Source organism: Numenius arquata, chromosome 3 (genome assembly GCF_964106895.1).
Source record: "Numenius arquata chromosome 3, bNumArq3.hap1.1, whole genome shotgun sequence".
In the NCBI taxonomy this organism is placed as follows: domain Eukaryota; kingdom Metazoa; phylum Chordata; class Aves; order Charadriiformes; family Scolopacidae; genus Numenius; species Numenius arquata.
Window position 1 is genome coordinate 25,239,922 of NC_133578.1, and position 18,244 is coordinate 25,258,165.

The following is an 18,244-nucleotide window of genomic DNA, read 5'->3' on the forward strand; positions in this document are numbered from 1 at the left end:
TGTCTAAACGACTATTGTCGTTTGGTTGTTGTGGGTTTCTCAAACCGTAACCCCACGGGGTGTGAATTCACAGGGTTTTTTCGCCAGACTGGAGTAACTGAGGAGATCGCGACATAAAGATCCCAAAATCCCGGTTTATTCACAGATGTCTGCCGGAGCGCCCCTCCGCTGCCCGCTAAGCGCTGTAACTGAGGAAAAGCCCCGTTCCCAACGCCCGCAACCGCCGCCCCACCGGCTCCCCGCCTCCCCTCGCGGTGACCGCCGGCGGGCGGCTGACACTGGAGAGGCCCCGCCCCGGCGGCGGGGGCGGAGCGGGACCCGGATGCAGTTGCTGCCCCGGCGGCGTGGCCCCCAGTTCCTGTGCGTGCCCTCGACCTGTCGCCTCCCTCCCTCGGCGACATGTCACTGGTGGCGGAGGCCTTCGTGACTCAGCTGGCCGGTGAGGGGCGGGGGCGGGCGGGACCGGGCCGCGCCGCGCTGCGCTTCGCGTCCGGCGCTGGGCTCCGGGCGACGGTCTGAGAGCAGGAGCGGGCCCGCTGGAGTGCGGAGCCAAAGCCCGGCGGCCTCAGTCCTCTCCCTGCGTGACCCCTCCGGACGGGGCTGGGGCGCCGTGGGAGGCAGCCGGCCAGGCTTCCCCGGGGAGGGGCGGCTGTGGAAGGCGGGCAGGGGGACGCAGAGGAGCTGTGGAGAGCTCGGCCCCCGGCGCCTTTCCCTGCCCCTCGTCCCCCGGGCGTCCCGAGGTGAGGGCAGGTCACCCGGCCCAGCTCCCCACGGAGCACAGCGGGGCCGGTTCACCGGGCCCCTAACCCCTCGCTGTGCTAGGGTGCACCCTTGAATAACTTCGCTACCTTTGAAACTGTTTACTTCTCGTCAGTGGACTGAAAACCCCCACTCTGTTTATAATTTCAGCAGCTGGAGTTGAGTCCTGCTCTGTGGGAGAGCTCAGTGTGGTGCCGTCCTCTCCCAGCCCCCCACGGGCGCGTGCCGTGTTCCCCATGCTGCTTTTACGAAGCTGAGGAATGTAAGGGTACCTTTCCTACTGTTAGCGCTCTTATGATCTGCTGCAGCTGGGCCATGTAAACTGGACATGAGTCTTATCCTAAAACAGAAATTGCTGTGTATCACAGGGGAGTTGTTTAGCAAAAAATCCTATTAATCTGCTCTGAAGTTAAAAAAACCCAAGTAGGCCTGTTGGATAATTCCTGGCTAGGAAGTTCAAAATACATTTGGTATGTTGTGCACTGAAAATCAGTGCATTGGCCAGTTCTCCTTACTTGTCATTCTCCGTTCCTGATTTCTTGCTGCTACACAAGCTCACAAGCAATAAATACTGCAAGGAAACAGCATTTTAATTGCTACTGACCTGTTGAGGAGGAAACCGGTGTTTTTGTCCCAGGAGCTGGGTCTGCTGCCACTCGGTAGAAGCCCCAGCGTAAGAGTCCAAGATGGATTGTCTACTATGAATGTACAGTTTCCATAGCAGGCTTGCCCCTAACAGCTAGGTAAAGTGAAGGTGGTGGATCTTGAATCTGGGTGTGTAGAGGTACCTGTAGACAAGCTTGAAAGTTATGGTGGGCTTTTGTGTTGACATTCGTTAATTCATGGATGTTAGCACAAACCATGCATACGTTCTAAGGGCCAGAGCCCTAGATCCTCAGGATGTGGGGAATATGGCATAAAGCAATGCTGGTCCTGACTGTTTACTAGCCTTTATGATCTCTTTAGTATATTTTATTTATATTATGAAACACAAGGATAATGACTTTTGTGAGTAGATGTTGATTCTGCTGCCTTTGTATGCTCTGTGACCTTTATAAATATTCTAGAGTGACAGCTTGCTGATATTTCCTTTTTTTCTGGAATTACAAATACTCAAAATTATACTGTACATAAGCATGTCACTGCTTTCTTGTTGCAAGTGCTGGGGTTTTTTTTGCAACAGCTTCCCACTAAACAAGCAAATTGTTGTGGAATACAGCAATGACAGATCAAAATTAAGCACAGTGTAAGGAAAATGCGAGTTTGAAATACCAGAAACATGAAGACAAAGTTCTGCAACAACTGGCTATTTCCCTCCTTGCTGAAGCGTTCTTCCTCTGTTCCTGGAGAGATTCTTGCCTCCCCTTTGATGTAGTTGCATACTGCTTATACTAGTCTCAGACTCTTGTGTTAACAATTGTACTATTAAGGTGTTTTGAGGGCATCAGAGCTGCTTTAGTACTTCTGGACCCTCCTACAATTTAATAAGCTCAAAACAGTAACACCTCATCTTCTACCTGTTGGTCACAGGTTAAGTGATGCTCACTTTCCTTTTATAGGTAAAGTAATATGTAGGCATCTAATAGAAAAATACTGGCAATGCTCCTCTTTTTTTTACAGAGCAGAAACGATTGGTGCTTATTTTATTAATCTTGTACTTCTGCTGGAGGTGCAGCTACTTACTGTGACTCAAGGTACAGCACAAATCCTTGTTGCAGACCTGTCCACTGAATCATTCTTTAAAACAAAATTACGACATTGCCTTTGCTTTCCCAAAAGTGAATCAGTGTCAAAAGCAGTTATCTGCCTTGAAAATAAAAAATATCTTTGCAAATGGGTCATGGCCTTCCTAGCTCATCTGTATTTTGTACCAGTCCCAGACTGAAACTAAATAATGACAAAATCACTTGATTTGTTCATATGGAAGATTTTTCTAAGGAAAAAAGAAGACAAGTTATCTGGGATCTTGGCCAACACTCACCACAGTTCTAGATTTCCTGAGACATTGCACAGACACAGCAAATACTTCACTCTGGAACCAAAAGGTATAAGTGTCCCACAAATGTAAGAATATTTGTGAGGAAGAAAAATGGTGTATCTGCAAGGAAAAAACACCACCTAACAATGACGCTTGTTTTAATAGTGTCTTATCCCCATATCTGTAGTTGTGAATATGGCCTTTCTGTTATGTATGTATGGAAATGTGAGAATGATTGAGAATTTTTTCCATGCCCATACAAATGAAATTTGATTGGTTTGTCATCAAGGATTCTGTTCATGAAGATGGTCACTTTGTCATGGCAGTTGCAATGAGCTACTGCTGTTCCCAGATGTAACACCTATAAAGCATGGGTCTTTGCATGCAGGTGTTTAAAGACAATCATCCCAGCATAGTTTGTTTTCTAGAAATGTTTTAAAAGCTGAGGGGAAGGTTTTAGTAGAGAAAAGGATCATAACTTTCTATTACATATTGACTTGCCTGTGTATGCATTACAATATTACTACCTATCTTCACCTTTCCTGCACCTTACACATTCACTTCTGACGTGCTTATTCACTGTCTCGGCACAAACTGAAATACAGAAAATACCATCTGAACATAAGAGAAACTTTTTTTACTGTGAGGCTGGTTTAACATTGGAGCAGGTTGCTGAGAGCAGTTGTGGAGTCTCCATCCTTGGAGATGCTCAGCACTGAACTGGAGATGGCCCTGGGCAGCCTGCTGCACCTGACCCTGCACCTCCAGAAGTGCCTTCCAACCTCAGCTGCTTGATGACAACCAGTTGCTCAGACCACTTGCACTGCTGCAGTAATTCAGCACCCTCTCTGTGTAACATGCGTTCACTTGAACATGCTAAGCATGGCCTGCTGCTGTAATGCACTAATGATTAAATACAAAACAATGACTAAATCACTTACGTGGAGTAAAACACTTGCTTTAGTGCCATTCAACTCTGTGCTTATTCAGAAATATAAAGAGGTTGATGCTGTATCTCAAGGAATAATAAACAAATATTTCCATAGCTTCATGAATTACAAGCATGTTATGTCACATATTAAATCATCTATTTCTGAACTGTAGAAAATATTAATTGGATAATATGGTAGAGAATTTGTTTAGAGTAGCTCAGCATCAATCACATATTAACAGGATAGGAAATGAGTGTTTACACTGTAAGAAGAATTACAGTGCCAGCTTTAAAGCAGTCCAGAACATTAATCTTTCTAACTCTAGTAGTTGTAAGAAGCTGACTGCTCAAATCATCTATAAAAGATTGTTGAAAAGATATTTAACTGATCACTAAATTACTCAATATGCTTTACTTTTTTCCTCAAAAAACATTAGTTTTAGATCAGTGATCAAAAAAAGAGAGAAAATAATATCCTTGTTTGTCCTTTGATCTCTAGAAAATTACTTCTGTTTATTGCCGTTGAGTTACGTCCAAGGGTCTTAGGCTAGTTATAATACTGAGGGAAATGAATGCAGTTTGAAAAACAGATGCCCTTCTGCCTTTAGATATCTTACATTCTTAGTGAGTCTACCTCCAGTGAGGCATGCCAGAGCAAAAATAAATCTCTGACGTGCATGTTTTATGTATTGAGACAAGCTGCAATTTGGCTGAGAATAAATACAGAGGTAATGAAACTTGACCACCTGAATTGTTCCTGCACATAAAGACATAAAATTTAAACTGAGTGTGTGTTACATGCATAGGTAAATGTTAACATTTCCTGCACATGTAAGGTGAAAAAAATAGTTATTCTTGCTTAATAATAGATTGTTTGTAGCACAGATTGTTTAAGCCTTCTGCAAAGATGCTTGTAGTCAAAAAGAGGTGATTTGAAAATAGCAAATTTGTCAAGCTGTATGATTTTATCTTACAGTGTTCTTTTACATGTGCTTTTTTTTGTGTGTAATCAAACTAAAAGGAATCCCTTTAACTCTTGTTCATTTTCAATAAACAAGTCTCTTACACAGCTCTTGCCAATTTGTGCTCAGACACAAATGTTTTATGACTTGAGTTGAACCAATCCTTTGAGTGGATTGTCTAATTTTTTTTTTTAGGTCAGGAGAAAAATGACTTTCTTTCACAATTATTATAGTACAGTACATATTTCATTTTGAGATATTGTTATTTCTTGTTTTTAAGAAGCAATATAATTACAGTTTATAATAGAGTGTGCTTCTGTAGTTGTTTCTAGCTCCATTAAGACTAAGCAGTCTTTCTCTAATCAGCATTTTATTGTTATATGTTTTCTGCTAAAGTAATATCTTCTTTTCTCATGCCAGAAATTAGATTGCTCTAGAAATAATGGTAGCAAAATTAGTAAATGAAAAGTAACACGTATTTTGATATTGTCCAGTTTGATTTGCAAATGAGCTTTCATCAGTTGTAGAATGGTTCGGATACGAATGCTGTTCAGGAGCCTAACTGTTCAGCTCGCAAGAGGTCGTAGAAGAATGACTTTGGAGAGGAACCAGATTTTTCTTCTCTTTCTCACTCCTTCTTTCTCTCTGGTCCTTAGATGCTCTGTTCGCTGACTGTCCCCAGGCACTAACCTGGTCTCTTCTTGTAGGTTTGTACCCAATGAGCCCCTTCCTTTTCAAAACGAGAATGAATAGAAGGGCTTGGTTGCTGTCCTTTGCTCTGGTTGAACAGGCGTCGCATGTTGCTGCCCTACTGGGCACTTTCATCTGTCTGTCTTGAAAGTGAGTTAGAAACTGCAGGAACACATGCAAGCCATGGGGAGGACAGAGAGAAAGTCCACACCAGGCTCTGAAATTTTTATTATGACTATTTTTAAATTCTGGTCTCTAGTTATTAAGAAGAAGATGTAGATGTAATGTGAACATGGATGCTTTAATATAAACTGGAAGAAGTTAAATGTAGTAGTAAAGCCTATGAAATGTGTAGAAAGGATTGGAAACATCAAAGGAAAAAATTACAATGGTGCTGCAAAGCATGCAAGAAAAATTGATTCCAGTCTCATTTAGGGTGAAAAAGCCCAACAGAAAAACTGGAATGTGCATACTGAGTTAGAAAGTAAAAATGCTGAGAGATGGGAATTTTTAGCAGTTCTGCCTTCTAGCTGTTGCATAATGAAACTGAACGTATCTTGCTAGGTATGCAAGCATTACGTTGGCTTCAAAGTCCAATTGCATGTGTGGTTTTTTTGCACTTGAATGTCATTTTGGAGAAACTCTGGATGCATTGGAGTGTGTTCACTGAAAGCCTTGGAAAAGAAATGAGGAAGACTGTGAGGGTATGGTTAAGAGAAAAGGATAAATGTTTTCAGATTTTGAAGCAGGGAGTCTGCAGTGTTTCCCGGAGGTGAGGAAGAGCCTGAGAGGTACTATCGCAGATGTCAGTGTATGTTTTGAGCTGACTTAAAGACCGTGAGCCCTAAAGCACCGTCTTCCTCCTTGCTATTAGCAGTGCCTGGCTGGCTGGCTGCATCAGTGCTAACTGTTTGCATTTCTGCCCTGCAGAGCTCTCCTGCCTAGAGATCTTGGCTCTTCTTGTGCCTTTGTGAGACCAGCAGAGAGAGTCTCTGTTGTCATCAGTTTGTATCTCCCAGTACTGCTGCGCTCAGTGCTGTGGGTGAGATAGGAAGAGCCTTAACGAAAGCCAGGGGGACCAGTGCTGGGTGAGCAGGAGTTGCGTGTGTGAGGAGCAGCTTTTGGAGCAGGTATGGGATATTGAGGTCCTGTCTGGCAGGACAGATGTGTAGGATCTCAATCATGGATCAGAGTAGGGGTGCTGTGGTTGAGAAAGCAGGGAAAGTGATCCTTTGGGGCATTTTGCAGAAGTGGTGTTCAGACTGACAGATATCCTTAGGGGAGGAGGAATTCAGGCTACCACAAAGAAGAGGGTATTTCAATCTAAGAGAGCTTTCAGAGGACTGATGTAAAGTATACAAATGTAGACAACATAGCTAAGAAATGTCCTACTCCAGTAAGGCACTTAGGGCATTCATGAGTATCGTATCTCCACTGTCCTGCTCTTCATTGCTCCTGTGCTTGAAGTTTCACTTGGCAAGGGACTTAAGTAGCACAAAGGGAAGAGATTGATTTAGAGATCTATGAAAAGCTATAATTAAGAATTACAGAGCTTCTTCGAGATGAAACATTTATGCTGAATATCAGGAAAAAGTAAAATAGCTCCAGCTTGTCAGGACTTTATAAATAAATCTTTTGAGATCATTTTGCTGGCATACTGTCTGATCTTTTTCTGAAGAAATCCAGATGTTGATTTAGGAACAACTTTTATTTATGGATTTGGTTTTATTGAGATTTTTTGGCCTTGTCTTCTGACGGAGGCGTGATTGTGTGAGCACGGAGATGCTGAGCGATCTCCCTCCTGTGGCCTCCCCTAGCAGTGAGAGCACTGAGCACCCTGGAGGATTGAACCGCTGATGTGTACGCCCTGGAAAGTTAACTCAAAGACAGTAACAGAATTGGACTAATGCTTAAATACATGCAATTAATAGCTTGCTTGGAGGGTGAAGAAGCAGATTGTGTCATGCTAAATGGCTGCTGCAGTAGTGTCACACGCAGACTCTCTTAGTGGTGCAGCCACAGGAAACTCGAGTTTGAGAATTGCTGCTGCGATTGAGTCTTTACGTTGACAGTCTGCTTGATCAATAATTACTGAACGGTCATGATTTATCTGAATTGTAATACCTCTATGAAGGAGGTCTGGGATGGATTTAAGTAAATGATGTAATTATTTGATACATGATTTAATGCATATTGTTTAACTTGTGTGAAAGTCAGTTTTCATTTGGCAAGGCACTATGAAACACTTCTTGGTCCTTTGTCAGCAGAGCCAGTGAGTTGCTGATGCTTTCATTTTTTCTTGGCCCTTGTTAGTTTACAGGATCAGGCCAATTACATGAAATTGATCTGTACTCACTGTGGGTGGGTTGAACTGGTGGGTCTTAAGGCAGCTAATTCACAACTTGCTCCAACTTCCTTTATTGATCACCCTTAATTTACGAGATGTATATTTTTAGCTGCTTTGGTTCCAAAGTGGCTGCAGCTTCTCTGTATTAATCAAAATACACCCCTCCACTTATTTCCTGTAGTAAGGATTTAGAAATACATCAGGTTCTGGCATGTTCTTTTTAAACAATGTATTGCTACTTGCAGATATGACTGATTTGTATTATGAAAAGAGAATTAAGTGATGATATGCTTCTTTTTGTTGCATCTTGACATCAAGTGGTGAATAATCCTCTTTCCTTCTGGAGTCTGGGAGATAGCATTCTGTGTGGTTTTCTTTGGGTTTCTTTGGTGCTACATCCGTAGCACTAGTCTTGGGAAACCAGAAATGTTAACTATTTTCCTGCTGATTGTTAAAATGATTGCTGCATCATGTTTGGAGACTTCTAAGTAATGATGTTGGATGTGGATGTTGCCCAGATGTAGGACTAAATTTCTTTCTAGTGTTTACTCTTGTGAGAAAACAGTTTTGAGGTATCTCATTATAATTTAATCAAATTTGTACCTAGGGAGAGGCTGAAGGAAACTATGTGGAAATAATGTGTAAGTTAATCTCTCCGGTTATAATATTGCAATACAGTGATTCAAATTAATGCCAACTTTTTTTTGTTTTTAATAGAGGATATCTTGCCTTTTGGCTGTTTTAACAGGCCTTTAATGCCATGTGAACCAAGCTGGTAAATACGGATGTTTCAGCTTTCCTCCTTTTTATGGAAGTTTAATATCAAAGTGTTTAAGCAGAATATAACAGAATGGAAACTGATCCATGCAAATGTGATGACTTCAGAGAAGTCTTTATTTCTGTACTCTCTGTAAACTTCTTAATGTTTCAGGAAATTGCTCTGTCTGAGAAGATCAAATGTTGCCGGGCCAGGTCCTAGTCTCACCTACAGAACGGCACATGCTGAAGTGCATGGAAGAGATTGTTAGTCGACTGAGTACTTCATTTAGTGATATGGAAGAAAGATAACAAAGGATAAATTGCTGGCATACTGAGAATTCAGTAAATTTTAGTTTTTAGGAGATTTGGGGCAGAGTTTGTCTTCATTTGCTTCTCACTGTATAGTTTCAGCACTTGAGAAATAATCAACAGGATAGTAACATTCAGTCAGTTCTTTAACTTTGATTCTTACAGTTTTGTAGCAGAAAATTATTTCTGTCTGCACTGCCTTCCAAAAATATTCTTGCCCCATCAGAATTGTATGGTATTGCTAAGAGCAGGGAACAACCTAATTTCAAGTTGAGCATTTTCCTCCAGAAACTTAACCTGTTGGTAACTTCATTTTCTGTGCAGGAGGGAACATCTTGATGCCTGGATCCAGAGGTCTCTGATATTTGTCTGTCCCCGATATTCAAGAATGCTGCAGCCTGACAGCAAGTGGGCTAAATGGATGGCAGAGTAGCAGGGCAAACCACACCGCACACGCTACTGCTTGAAACTGGCTATTCATACTAGACTGCTGAAACTGCTGAATTGTTGTCTGGCATATTCCACAATTTAACATGCAAAGTACTTAATGTCTTCTCATTTTCACAGTCAGAGTCTTATTTTTTCTAAGTAATAGGATTAAAGGCCATTTATTTCATTACAGCTCTTTCATCATCGTGAAGCTGCTTGGGGAAGGTGGATGAAAATGTCTGTTTCTCCCCATCCATCCAGGCAGAACTGACACCGGATGAATGGTTTCCCAGTAATTCAGAGTACAGGAGTTGAAACTGAGTTTTGTATACTCATAAAAAGACTTGAACAGCCTGGACAAGGAATTGGTGGGGCTAAGGCACTTTAGAGTGTCTTGGCAATGCGGTGCTTCCTCTTGCACAGACTTCACTTGGGAAATGTTATTGCAGCCTCTCATTCTTTGAACTAAAATTCACCTCTGTGCAAGTATAGTAATGCTTTGAGAGCATTAGTTGGAGCTGAGAAGCGTGTAGGCCTCAGGTGAGCTGCTGATCCCCTGCTGATAGCAGGATCCAGTGCTCTCAAGTGTCTCTTCTTGCAGCATATATGCATTCTTCTCTCTTGCTGTCCCAAAAGTATTTGGGTGGATGAAGTCTTATTATTGAAATGACACTCTAAACGTCTGGAAACATTGAAATCAAAACGCTAATTGAATATCTGTCTCTGGCCTTAATGCTGCTCAAGTAGAACGTTTCACCAGAAAGTCTGAAAAATGCACCTAATGCAATACATTTTTAGCGGCAAAGAATTTGACATGACTGTCATACCTCATTCTGGTTTTTTTTTCAAAGTTTTTTTGCAAGGGCAAAAATGATGTATTTTCTAAGTCATTCTCTGACATGACAGGTGAGTAGTCTCAGAATCTGTTTTAATAGGTAGTTACAAACCTGAGTAATTAAACTCCACTGGGAACATGCAACACACTAGTTCACAGAATTTTCTTCTAAAAGTTTAATTTGACACCTAAGAGCCCTGTTAACACTTTGAAATCTGCATTTTCTATGCTAAACCGTTAGTAAGTAAAACATTTTGACTAACAAACACACTGAGCTTAGTGAAATTTTCATGCATTTGTAGTCATCCACAAAACCAAAGAAGATTTTATGTAGGTGGTCTACTTGCCAATTGACTTCGGTTGTTGTAATGCTGCATCTGTTGAATTCCCAGCTCCTAAGATAACAAGGCTTATGCAGTGATGCTTTCTGTGTCCATCTCCCTTTAATTCTCATTTCCCAGTAACTTTTGAACTCAAAGCTCATTTCAGGCAAACCTAGCAGAGAGGACTGATCCTGCACATGATTGTTTCCTGTAACTTGCATTAAAACAAGCAGTGGGGCAGGGGAGAAGCAGGGAAGGACAACAGTATGAGGTTTGGTTGTCCTAAACAAACAGCAGACAATCCACATGAAAGACTAAATATTTGAATTCTTTAAGCATGGGAAAAGTTTCAGTAGGGTGGGAAAACAACTTTTACTAAAGACTGCAAGCCTGAGAGACAGACCCATTGAAAACCACACAATAGTAATTCCTCTGATTATGGAGGCAGAAGGAAGAACCAAGTAGTTCCTTATTCCTAAGATATGTACAGAAGCTATTCCTGTAGGGCATACTTCCAGGCAGTTATTTCATCCTGTAAGCAGCTAATGGTAAAAATGTCTGTTGCGTAGGATCTAACACGTAAATGTGATTCTGTGTTGAAAGCTCCTGAAACTGAATTGACATCACATTTGTGAATTTTCTCATTATATACCTAGTGCCACAGTAGCTGTGGTTAGCAGGGAAACGAACATCTACAGACCAGAAGATTATAGTTGCCGAAGGATAAACTGGATTTGACTTCATTAGTGCGAAATGATAAGTTTGTGAGGAGTTATTATAGCATTAATCAACTTGATGGATTGGAAATATGACAGAACTGAAGCAGCGTGTAATATTAGTGCCTATTATTCTACAAATTATGTCTTCACCTACATTCATAAGGCAAGAGTCATTGCCACACATTAAAGATGTTACACACTTTCTCCTCTTGTGGAGGCATGTGACATCCCTTCAGCGATTCCTCCTCCTCTCTTCCTCCAGCGGGGTTCTGGTCTCCCTTAGTTGCATATTTTCACCTTACAACTAATAGAAGGCGGCTTGGGAGCTGGTATTTGAATTTAGCTTGCACCTTACGAAACTGGACCTCTCATGTAGCAGTGCGTATTTAAACTTCTTGTTCCATCAGAAAAAAAATAAATTTCATATTCTAAACATCTTGGGAGAAAAAGAGCGAGTAGAAATTGACAGATAGGGGACAGATAGTGAGTAGGTATTTTATTCTTTGATTCTGGCGAATTGTGCAGGCTTTGTGTGTATACCTCTGGTATTGTCAGAACACGATCTGTCGTGTGCAATTCTGAATGCACGCTGCAGAGTACTTTTTCCAGGATGTAAGTAATACTATGTGAATCTTAGTGTGAAGTTGATTGTTTTAAAAGCCAGCCTGTATGGTGGCAGCAAAACCAATTATCTTTTATCTGGTCTGTGCAAAGAACTTAAGGCCTCAGTTCAAAGCTCCTGAGCATGTGTCCACCTCATCCAAACATGGTCAAAATTGTGACCTCCCTCTGGAGACTGTCAGGTGCCAAGTGTAGGGGCTATTATTCATTTATTTTCTTAGAACTGCTGAAATTTGCAGTTTAAAGTGTACTAATAATGAAGGCTGCGATTTTCATGTGGCTGTTTGTCCTCACTTCATTTACTTTTCCAAAGACATATATTAGTACACAACTAAACTGTGAATGAATGAATGCAAAGATTTTAAACTACCCATGTCCTTTTCTTCCCTTAAGTTAGGTGCGTATCCCTGCTTATAGTAAGACTGTGGGATAAAGACTTCATATCATGACTAACAAAACTAAAATCAGCAGGTACAGTTCATGAAAAGCTGTATGTGATCAGTAGAACGTGGAAGGAAAACTTAAGAAAAACAAGTTACAAAAAAATATTCTACTTGTGTTTTCGTTTATAGCATGGATATGGCATGCCTTAGCGACGGTGTAGTTTTGGATTCTGTGTGCCAAGAAGCTGTTTCTTTCTCTCTCTCTCTTTGACTACATATAGCTTAGTGCCAAAATCAGACTGGGATTAGTGTTTTAATTTCTTGAAATATACTTAGCTCTTTTATTGGAAAATGAAAAGTTCACTTGATTTTTGTGGGCCTGAAATATTTCAGCCGCATGCTTTTGTATAAGTAGGCCACTTCCAGATTGGGCTGGAATCCAAGAATTAGATACAAATCTGACATTTCAGTCTGAAGAGGATCTGGCCAAAAGTTTCAGTAGAAATGGGCCCATGCAGTTTGAATTCCTCCGTACCATTTCGGGCATGTAAAAAGGATGTTTTCACTAGTTGACTGGAGTGTTTACAAGATCAGTGTACCTTTGTGACTTAGTTACTTCTCTAAGTATCTCAGAGTCCAGCACGGATAAATTTGTTATAGTAATAACATTCTTAATTTCCTTATTCCATTTGCTCTTGCAAGACTTCAGTGGACCTGAAGAAATGTATGTTAGATAACTTAAAGTTAAGGCTGTAGTACCGCAGACACTCTCTTAGCCTCTTTTTATTTAAAGTAAATGTACTTCCACCTCAAGAATTTTTACTCCAGGGCAAAACTTTAATGGAGGGGTGTAAAACCAATAACTGCTACAATAAAACATAAAACATTTTTTCATGACACGTGATTAGTATCTTTCTCATGCCCATACTAGTATAGCTTTGATAGGCTCTGTGCCTTAATGTTCGAGGTAGTGACCTTTGCAAAACTGTGTACAGTGTTATAAGCTTTACAGTTCTATTTTACTTCCATAAAAATTAATACTTCATGAGTATCCAAAAAGAATGATAGTTAGAAAACTGTGCATTTTTTTTTCTTTGAGTTCTGAGGGCAAAGACACAAAGAATGACCTTATTGAACCCAGAGGTGTATTTCTGTTGGAACCACATATAGTTATTTACATACATTATTGCTTTAAAAAAATATTACGTTATTAGAGCATTAATTTTGTTTACAAATAGCTAGTTTGGGTAGAATGCATGGTATGAATTGGTATTTAAAAATAGATTTTTAATCAGATATTGACAATGGAGACAAAACAATGTGATAACCTGTTATCTTAATGCTACCATTAACAGTAAATCAGTACTGATTATTATTTTTGCCTTCCCATAAATTCAAGTGGTGTATGATTGATTAAGTGCAATGGTTCTCAACTAGAAGGTGTGATTGTCTTTTATGTCCTTGCCTTTTTTTTTTTTTTAACAACTGTTCAACTGTTTTGAACAACTGATTATGCAGGTTTTTTAATGCATATTGACATTCCCATTTTAGGGTTGACCAGTACATCATTTAAAGCAATAGGTAGTCCCAGTCATCCTGGTGGGTAGGTTTCTGACATGTCTGAGCACCTGGCTTTGTGGATATTATATAGGACCAGTGAGTACACAACTTCAAAATGCAGAAAGGTTTTCCATTTCCCCAAAGCATTCTTCACACTTGGTTTTGGAGGTTTGTGCCTCTCTCCTCTGGGTCTTGTTCTGTTCTTTGCAGAATTCTTTGTTTAGTACCTTAATAAATAGTTGCTCTTGAGACTGGCCAGAATTGTGATGGGAATGTGCACAAGGATGTCTTTATGGTGGAGGATAAATAGCTGCTTTAGCTGCTTGAGAATTACAAGGCCATTCTGTAACGTAGCTTGAATTTTAGCTTTTCTTGCAACATTAAATTTTGGGACTTAGTCTTTTGCTCTGTGTTGTCCCGCTGTGAGCCACAGAAAAGTCCGGGAGAAGAGAGTGACAGTGGGACTTTTTTAGGGCAGGTTAAATCCTGCGTCAGCGTCTTTGCAGTTAGAGTTCCTACGCTAGGTAACGTGTTCAGTTAGCATCTGCAAGCACATTGTTGTTTGGCTCGCTTAATTAATTCATCTTCTTTCCACAGCCGCAGAGCCTTGGCCTGAAAATGCTGCGTTGTATCAGCAACTGAAGGGTGGGTATCCTGTCTTTTGCAATTAACAATTACTTTATATTTAGAAAACACATTAAATATGCACTAAGATAATTAACTGCAAGGAAGCACTGAAACTGTTAGGAGTCCTTTGTGTTGTTTATCTGGTCAGAGGTTTTAGCTACACTTGCATCTGCCAGTATAAACCAGCTATTCATGGCCTATAAGGTCCTTGGTTTATTATTGACTCATTATATTGGCTGCTGTAGGCAGTGTAAAATGATGTGGTTGCAGGCACAGTTGGCAGATTTACTGCACCAATAGCTGAGGCAGCAGATTTTTGAAGTCTTGTGGTAAAGTGGGCTCTCAGTAAAAAGGAACTGTTAAAATGTATAGGCTAGGATGGTTCAGGCTCCCTTTAGCAGCTCTTCATATATCATCAGATCACATTATGGCCCCCATTTGGGGCTCAGCAGCCTGCTACAGTTGTCAGAAGACTGCAAAGTAATGAAGACTAATAGGTAGCAGCCCTAGTCTTCTAAGCATGGAATTTTTATTGCAGTGAACTTGTCATCTTTCTTTTGTGTGACAGACCTAGACATAGTGTGCAATATTAACTGCAAGCCGCTTTTATAGGTTTCTGAATGCTTTTACTTTTTAGCCAGAGGAGTTATGAAGATGTGGCTTTATTTAACTTTGATTAGAAGAAGAGTAATTGGCATAAAACTCAAGCATTTGGTTTTTAGTTGTGAGCAATTTTTATTGTATGATAAATGCAATTGCATTTGCAGGAGAAATATTCCTGGTATTCTTTTTTTTTTTTCTCCTCTTTTTTTAATATTCATATCAAAGGTTTTCTATTCCAGCTGCATAATAATTATATATGTGCTCCTTGTTTTATGCGTGAGAAATGCAACCCAGAATGAAAAACAGGTCAGTAGCTAAATGGGTACTGTTTTTTGTAATTGTGTTTTTTTGTTTTTTCTTTCAACAGAGGAACAAATTTTGCTTTCTGATAATGCATCTTCCCTTGCTGTTCAGGTAAAATGTCATCTTTTCTAAACTAAAAATGTTAATTTCATTTTATTTTTTGAATTATTAGTATCTAGCTAAAGCAACTGTATTTAGCTAAATGAATAATTTAAGAATTATTTCTGTCAAAATCAGTGACTTATTTCCTGCATCTGATGTGCTTTACATGGAAGTGCCAGAGCCTAAAGGGCATGAGGATTTTGAGAATCCTATATAGAGTGCTGCTGCTTGTACACGTATTTATATTGGTCTATGTTTGTACAGTATCTGCTTGTCTGCCTACTCTGGGAACTGTGCATGGTTCCCATCTTTTGTCACTTGGTATGCTAGTTCCTCTTGTAACATCTTGTGTGGTGCTTGCTGGTTATTTAATTCTCAAAGTTAATACTGCCCCAAACTCGAGGTATATTTGCTTCATGCTGTGGGCATCAAGTCTTTATATGTCTCTGATAGGTTTTCTCAATTTCATCATGTATATGGAGTTGAGATCCAATGTGGTTTTTAGAAATAGTCCATATAATTGATAAACTTGCATCTGTAATTGACTTAAAAGCACCTCTGTGGTGTGAAGTCTGCGTAAACTGCATTAATGTGTTAGGTTCAGTAACCCCAAATCTCAGGGGATGTTTTCCCCATTAGTAGAGAGGGCCTGGCTGTCAGAAGTGATGGCGAGCAGGATGTCTATAAGGTTCCTGTTCTTCAAAGCAACTTTGCTGCTGCTTTGCGTAGTACGGAGTTGCACTGTTCCCCTGCTGCTTGCTTTTTGTGCGTGATCTAGCTCAGAGCAGCTACAGCAAGCGGTCTTGGAGGGCTGTCCAAAAAGGTGACATCTCATTTAGCTGAAGTGGGACACTTGGTAACTGACGTTACTGGTAAAAAGGTTAGGATCATTTGATCATGGTACTATTTCCAAAATCTCTAACTTTTTTCCTTCTAGTCTGGCAACCTAGGAAATACCTCTAAGAGTAAATTCTATCACAGCAAAAAGGTACCTTTATCCTTTGCTGGAAAGATGAGTCATCGTTGATACACCAAATAAATGTTCTTTTGGTGGCAGTGTTTATTTGCTTGGGCTTGTGTTTTATATCGTGCCTCACAGTAATGCAAATAAGTGTTTTTGTTGCTCACTTGATCTCCATGTTCCTTTTTACTCCAGCAACTATATTTTTTGTGGTTCTCATGAATTTTCTTACCATCTAACAATACGTATAGGTGTGGCTTGTATTTGAAGCACAAATAAAAGAAGCAACAACGTAACCCTAAAATTTCCTTTTCTAATGCATCATTTTGCTTTACTGTTTTGAGTCCATTGTTATCCTACAGATGTCACTTAGATGATAAATTAACTATAATATATTAAAAATGCTTGTTTTTCTTCAATATTCTCTAGCTGGACAGCTGATAGTAGCCATGACTATAAATATGGCTCTGGGGGATATCTGATCTTAAACTTTATAGAACAATTTTGTATTGGGGCATCATATCTATTTTGAAGAATCTGTGTAACATGGTTATGACTGCAAAAGAATAGCTATCCTTGGTGTCTTTGATGCTTTTTGAAACGATACTAGCATCTGTAGTTGTGTATTACTAGCTCAGTGATTAGAAAGCTTTAAATATACCAGTGTGTTTTGCATAAGGAAATTGCTGAGCTCCTGTGTTTCAGAATTTACTTTTTATTCTGATGAGAGTCTGTTTATCTTTCTAGGGATATCTTTTTGTTGGTTTGTTTTTTTGGGGGTGGGGTGTTTCTTTTCCTGAGGAAGAAATGGGAACGGGGAACAGGAGGAGAAATAGGAGCTGGCACCTGTTACTTTTTTCCCCACTGTTTCTGTTCCTTTTCCCCCTGTTACTGACTTGGGGCATGCGAATATCACCAAAGCTTGTTCATGGCTTGTTGAACTTCCATGTGGTGAAAACGCATCAGAATTTTGAGTCCCTCTGATAAAAAGAGCATGTGGAGTCAGCCGCCATCCTTTAAAGAACATAGTTCACAACAAGACTCTAAACGTGCTGCAACTGGTCTTTCAGATCTTTCTCAAAATCTCCTTACAGCACCTCATAATACTGCTCTGGGATAACTCTCAGAGGACATAAATGCAGATAGCTATATATAAAATAAAGAATAAAATCCAATGCCATAGTAAGTAATTAGTGAGAGTAAAAGTTGACTGTTTTAAAATTGCCAACCCTGCAATACAGATGGCATTACATGTACCTCTTCTCAACAGAGCAGATCAAGCAGACAGCAGAGCGAGTTACTCTCAGTGAAGGTGTAACAGACTGTTGAAGGCATTTTGTTTGAATTAATGAGTAGTGAGGGCTGCAGACTGAACATAGGAAGTTGGTTGAGTCTTACCGTTTTAATAATGATTGGACTTACGACTTCTCATTGTGCAATGAAATCTGGACTCCTGACTATAACTATGTGTGGCATAAGAGAGGGGAGGACAGAGTCTTCTGGGAATTGCTGAGTAACTCTGGTGGTGCCTTTCAGTAGTTAAAACCCAACCAAACCAGCCAAAAAAATAAAAATCCAGCTCATCTCGTGGAACCTCTCTACTGATTTTGGTAGGGTTTGTTTTGTTGTTTGTTTCTTATTCCCTCTTCTGCCCATTGTTGTTCTTGGAAACAGACTAAATTATCAATTCCTTTGTCTTTTACTCGGTTCAGATTCTTTATATTTGCTGAAAATGCAACATAACTTCAAATGATCTAGTGCATTATCTCTGGTGCATCTTGGTGCTTGCACTCCTTGTTTATTTTCACTGCAAAAAAATTAAAATCAAGGGAAAATACTAATCAGTAATGGTTATCCAGCTACAGGAAAGAGAGCATTGTGCATAGAATGAAGGCTCTGTTCTTGTGAGATGTTCAGTCCTATTCTCATTAAAGTTAATGAAAACACATACACTTCCTGGGTAACATGACTCACGGTTAAAACCAATCTTCGCTTATTTATTGTACAGCTTCCATTATACAGCATTCCTGCTTATCACTCTTA

At 40.1% G+C, this 18,244-nt stretch overlaps 1 protein-coding gene across 2 annotated transcripts in view; it reads left to right on the top strand.

Moving 5' to 3' along the window:
- The first annotated feature begins 309 nt into the window (after positions 1-309).
- Positions 310-18,244, top strand: part of MTX2 (metaxin 2) — a 34,367-nt gene continuing 16,432 nt past the window's right edge. The window contains exons 1-3 of one of the 2 annotated variants that reach the window (XM_074145213.1): positions 310-439; positions 14,203-14,250; positions 15,203-15,249. In XM_074145213.1, the coding sequence (XP_074001314.1) occupies positions 400-439; positions 14,203-14,250; positions 15,203-15,249 (135 nt within the window). In that variant the 5' untranslated portion in view covers positions 310-399. The remainder of the gene's footprint in view (positions 440-14,202; positions 14,251-15,202; positions 15,250-18,244) is intronic. The other variant, XR_012463227.1, reaches the window with a different exon arrangement.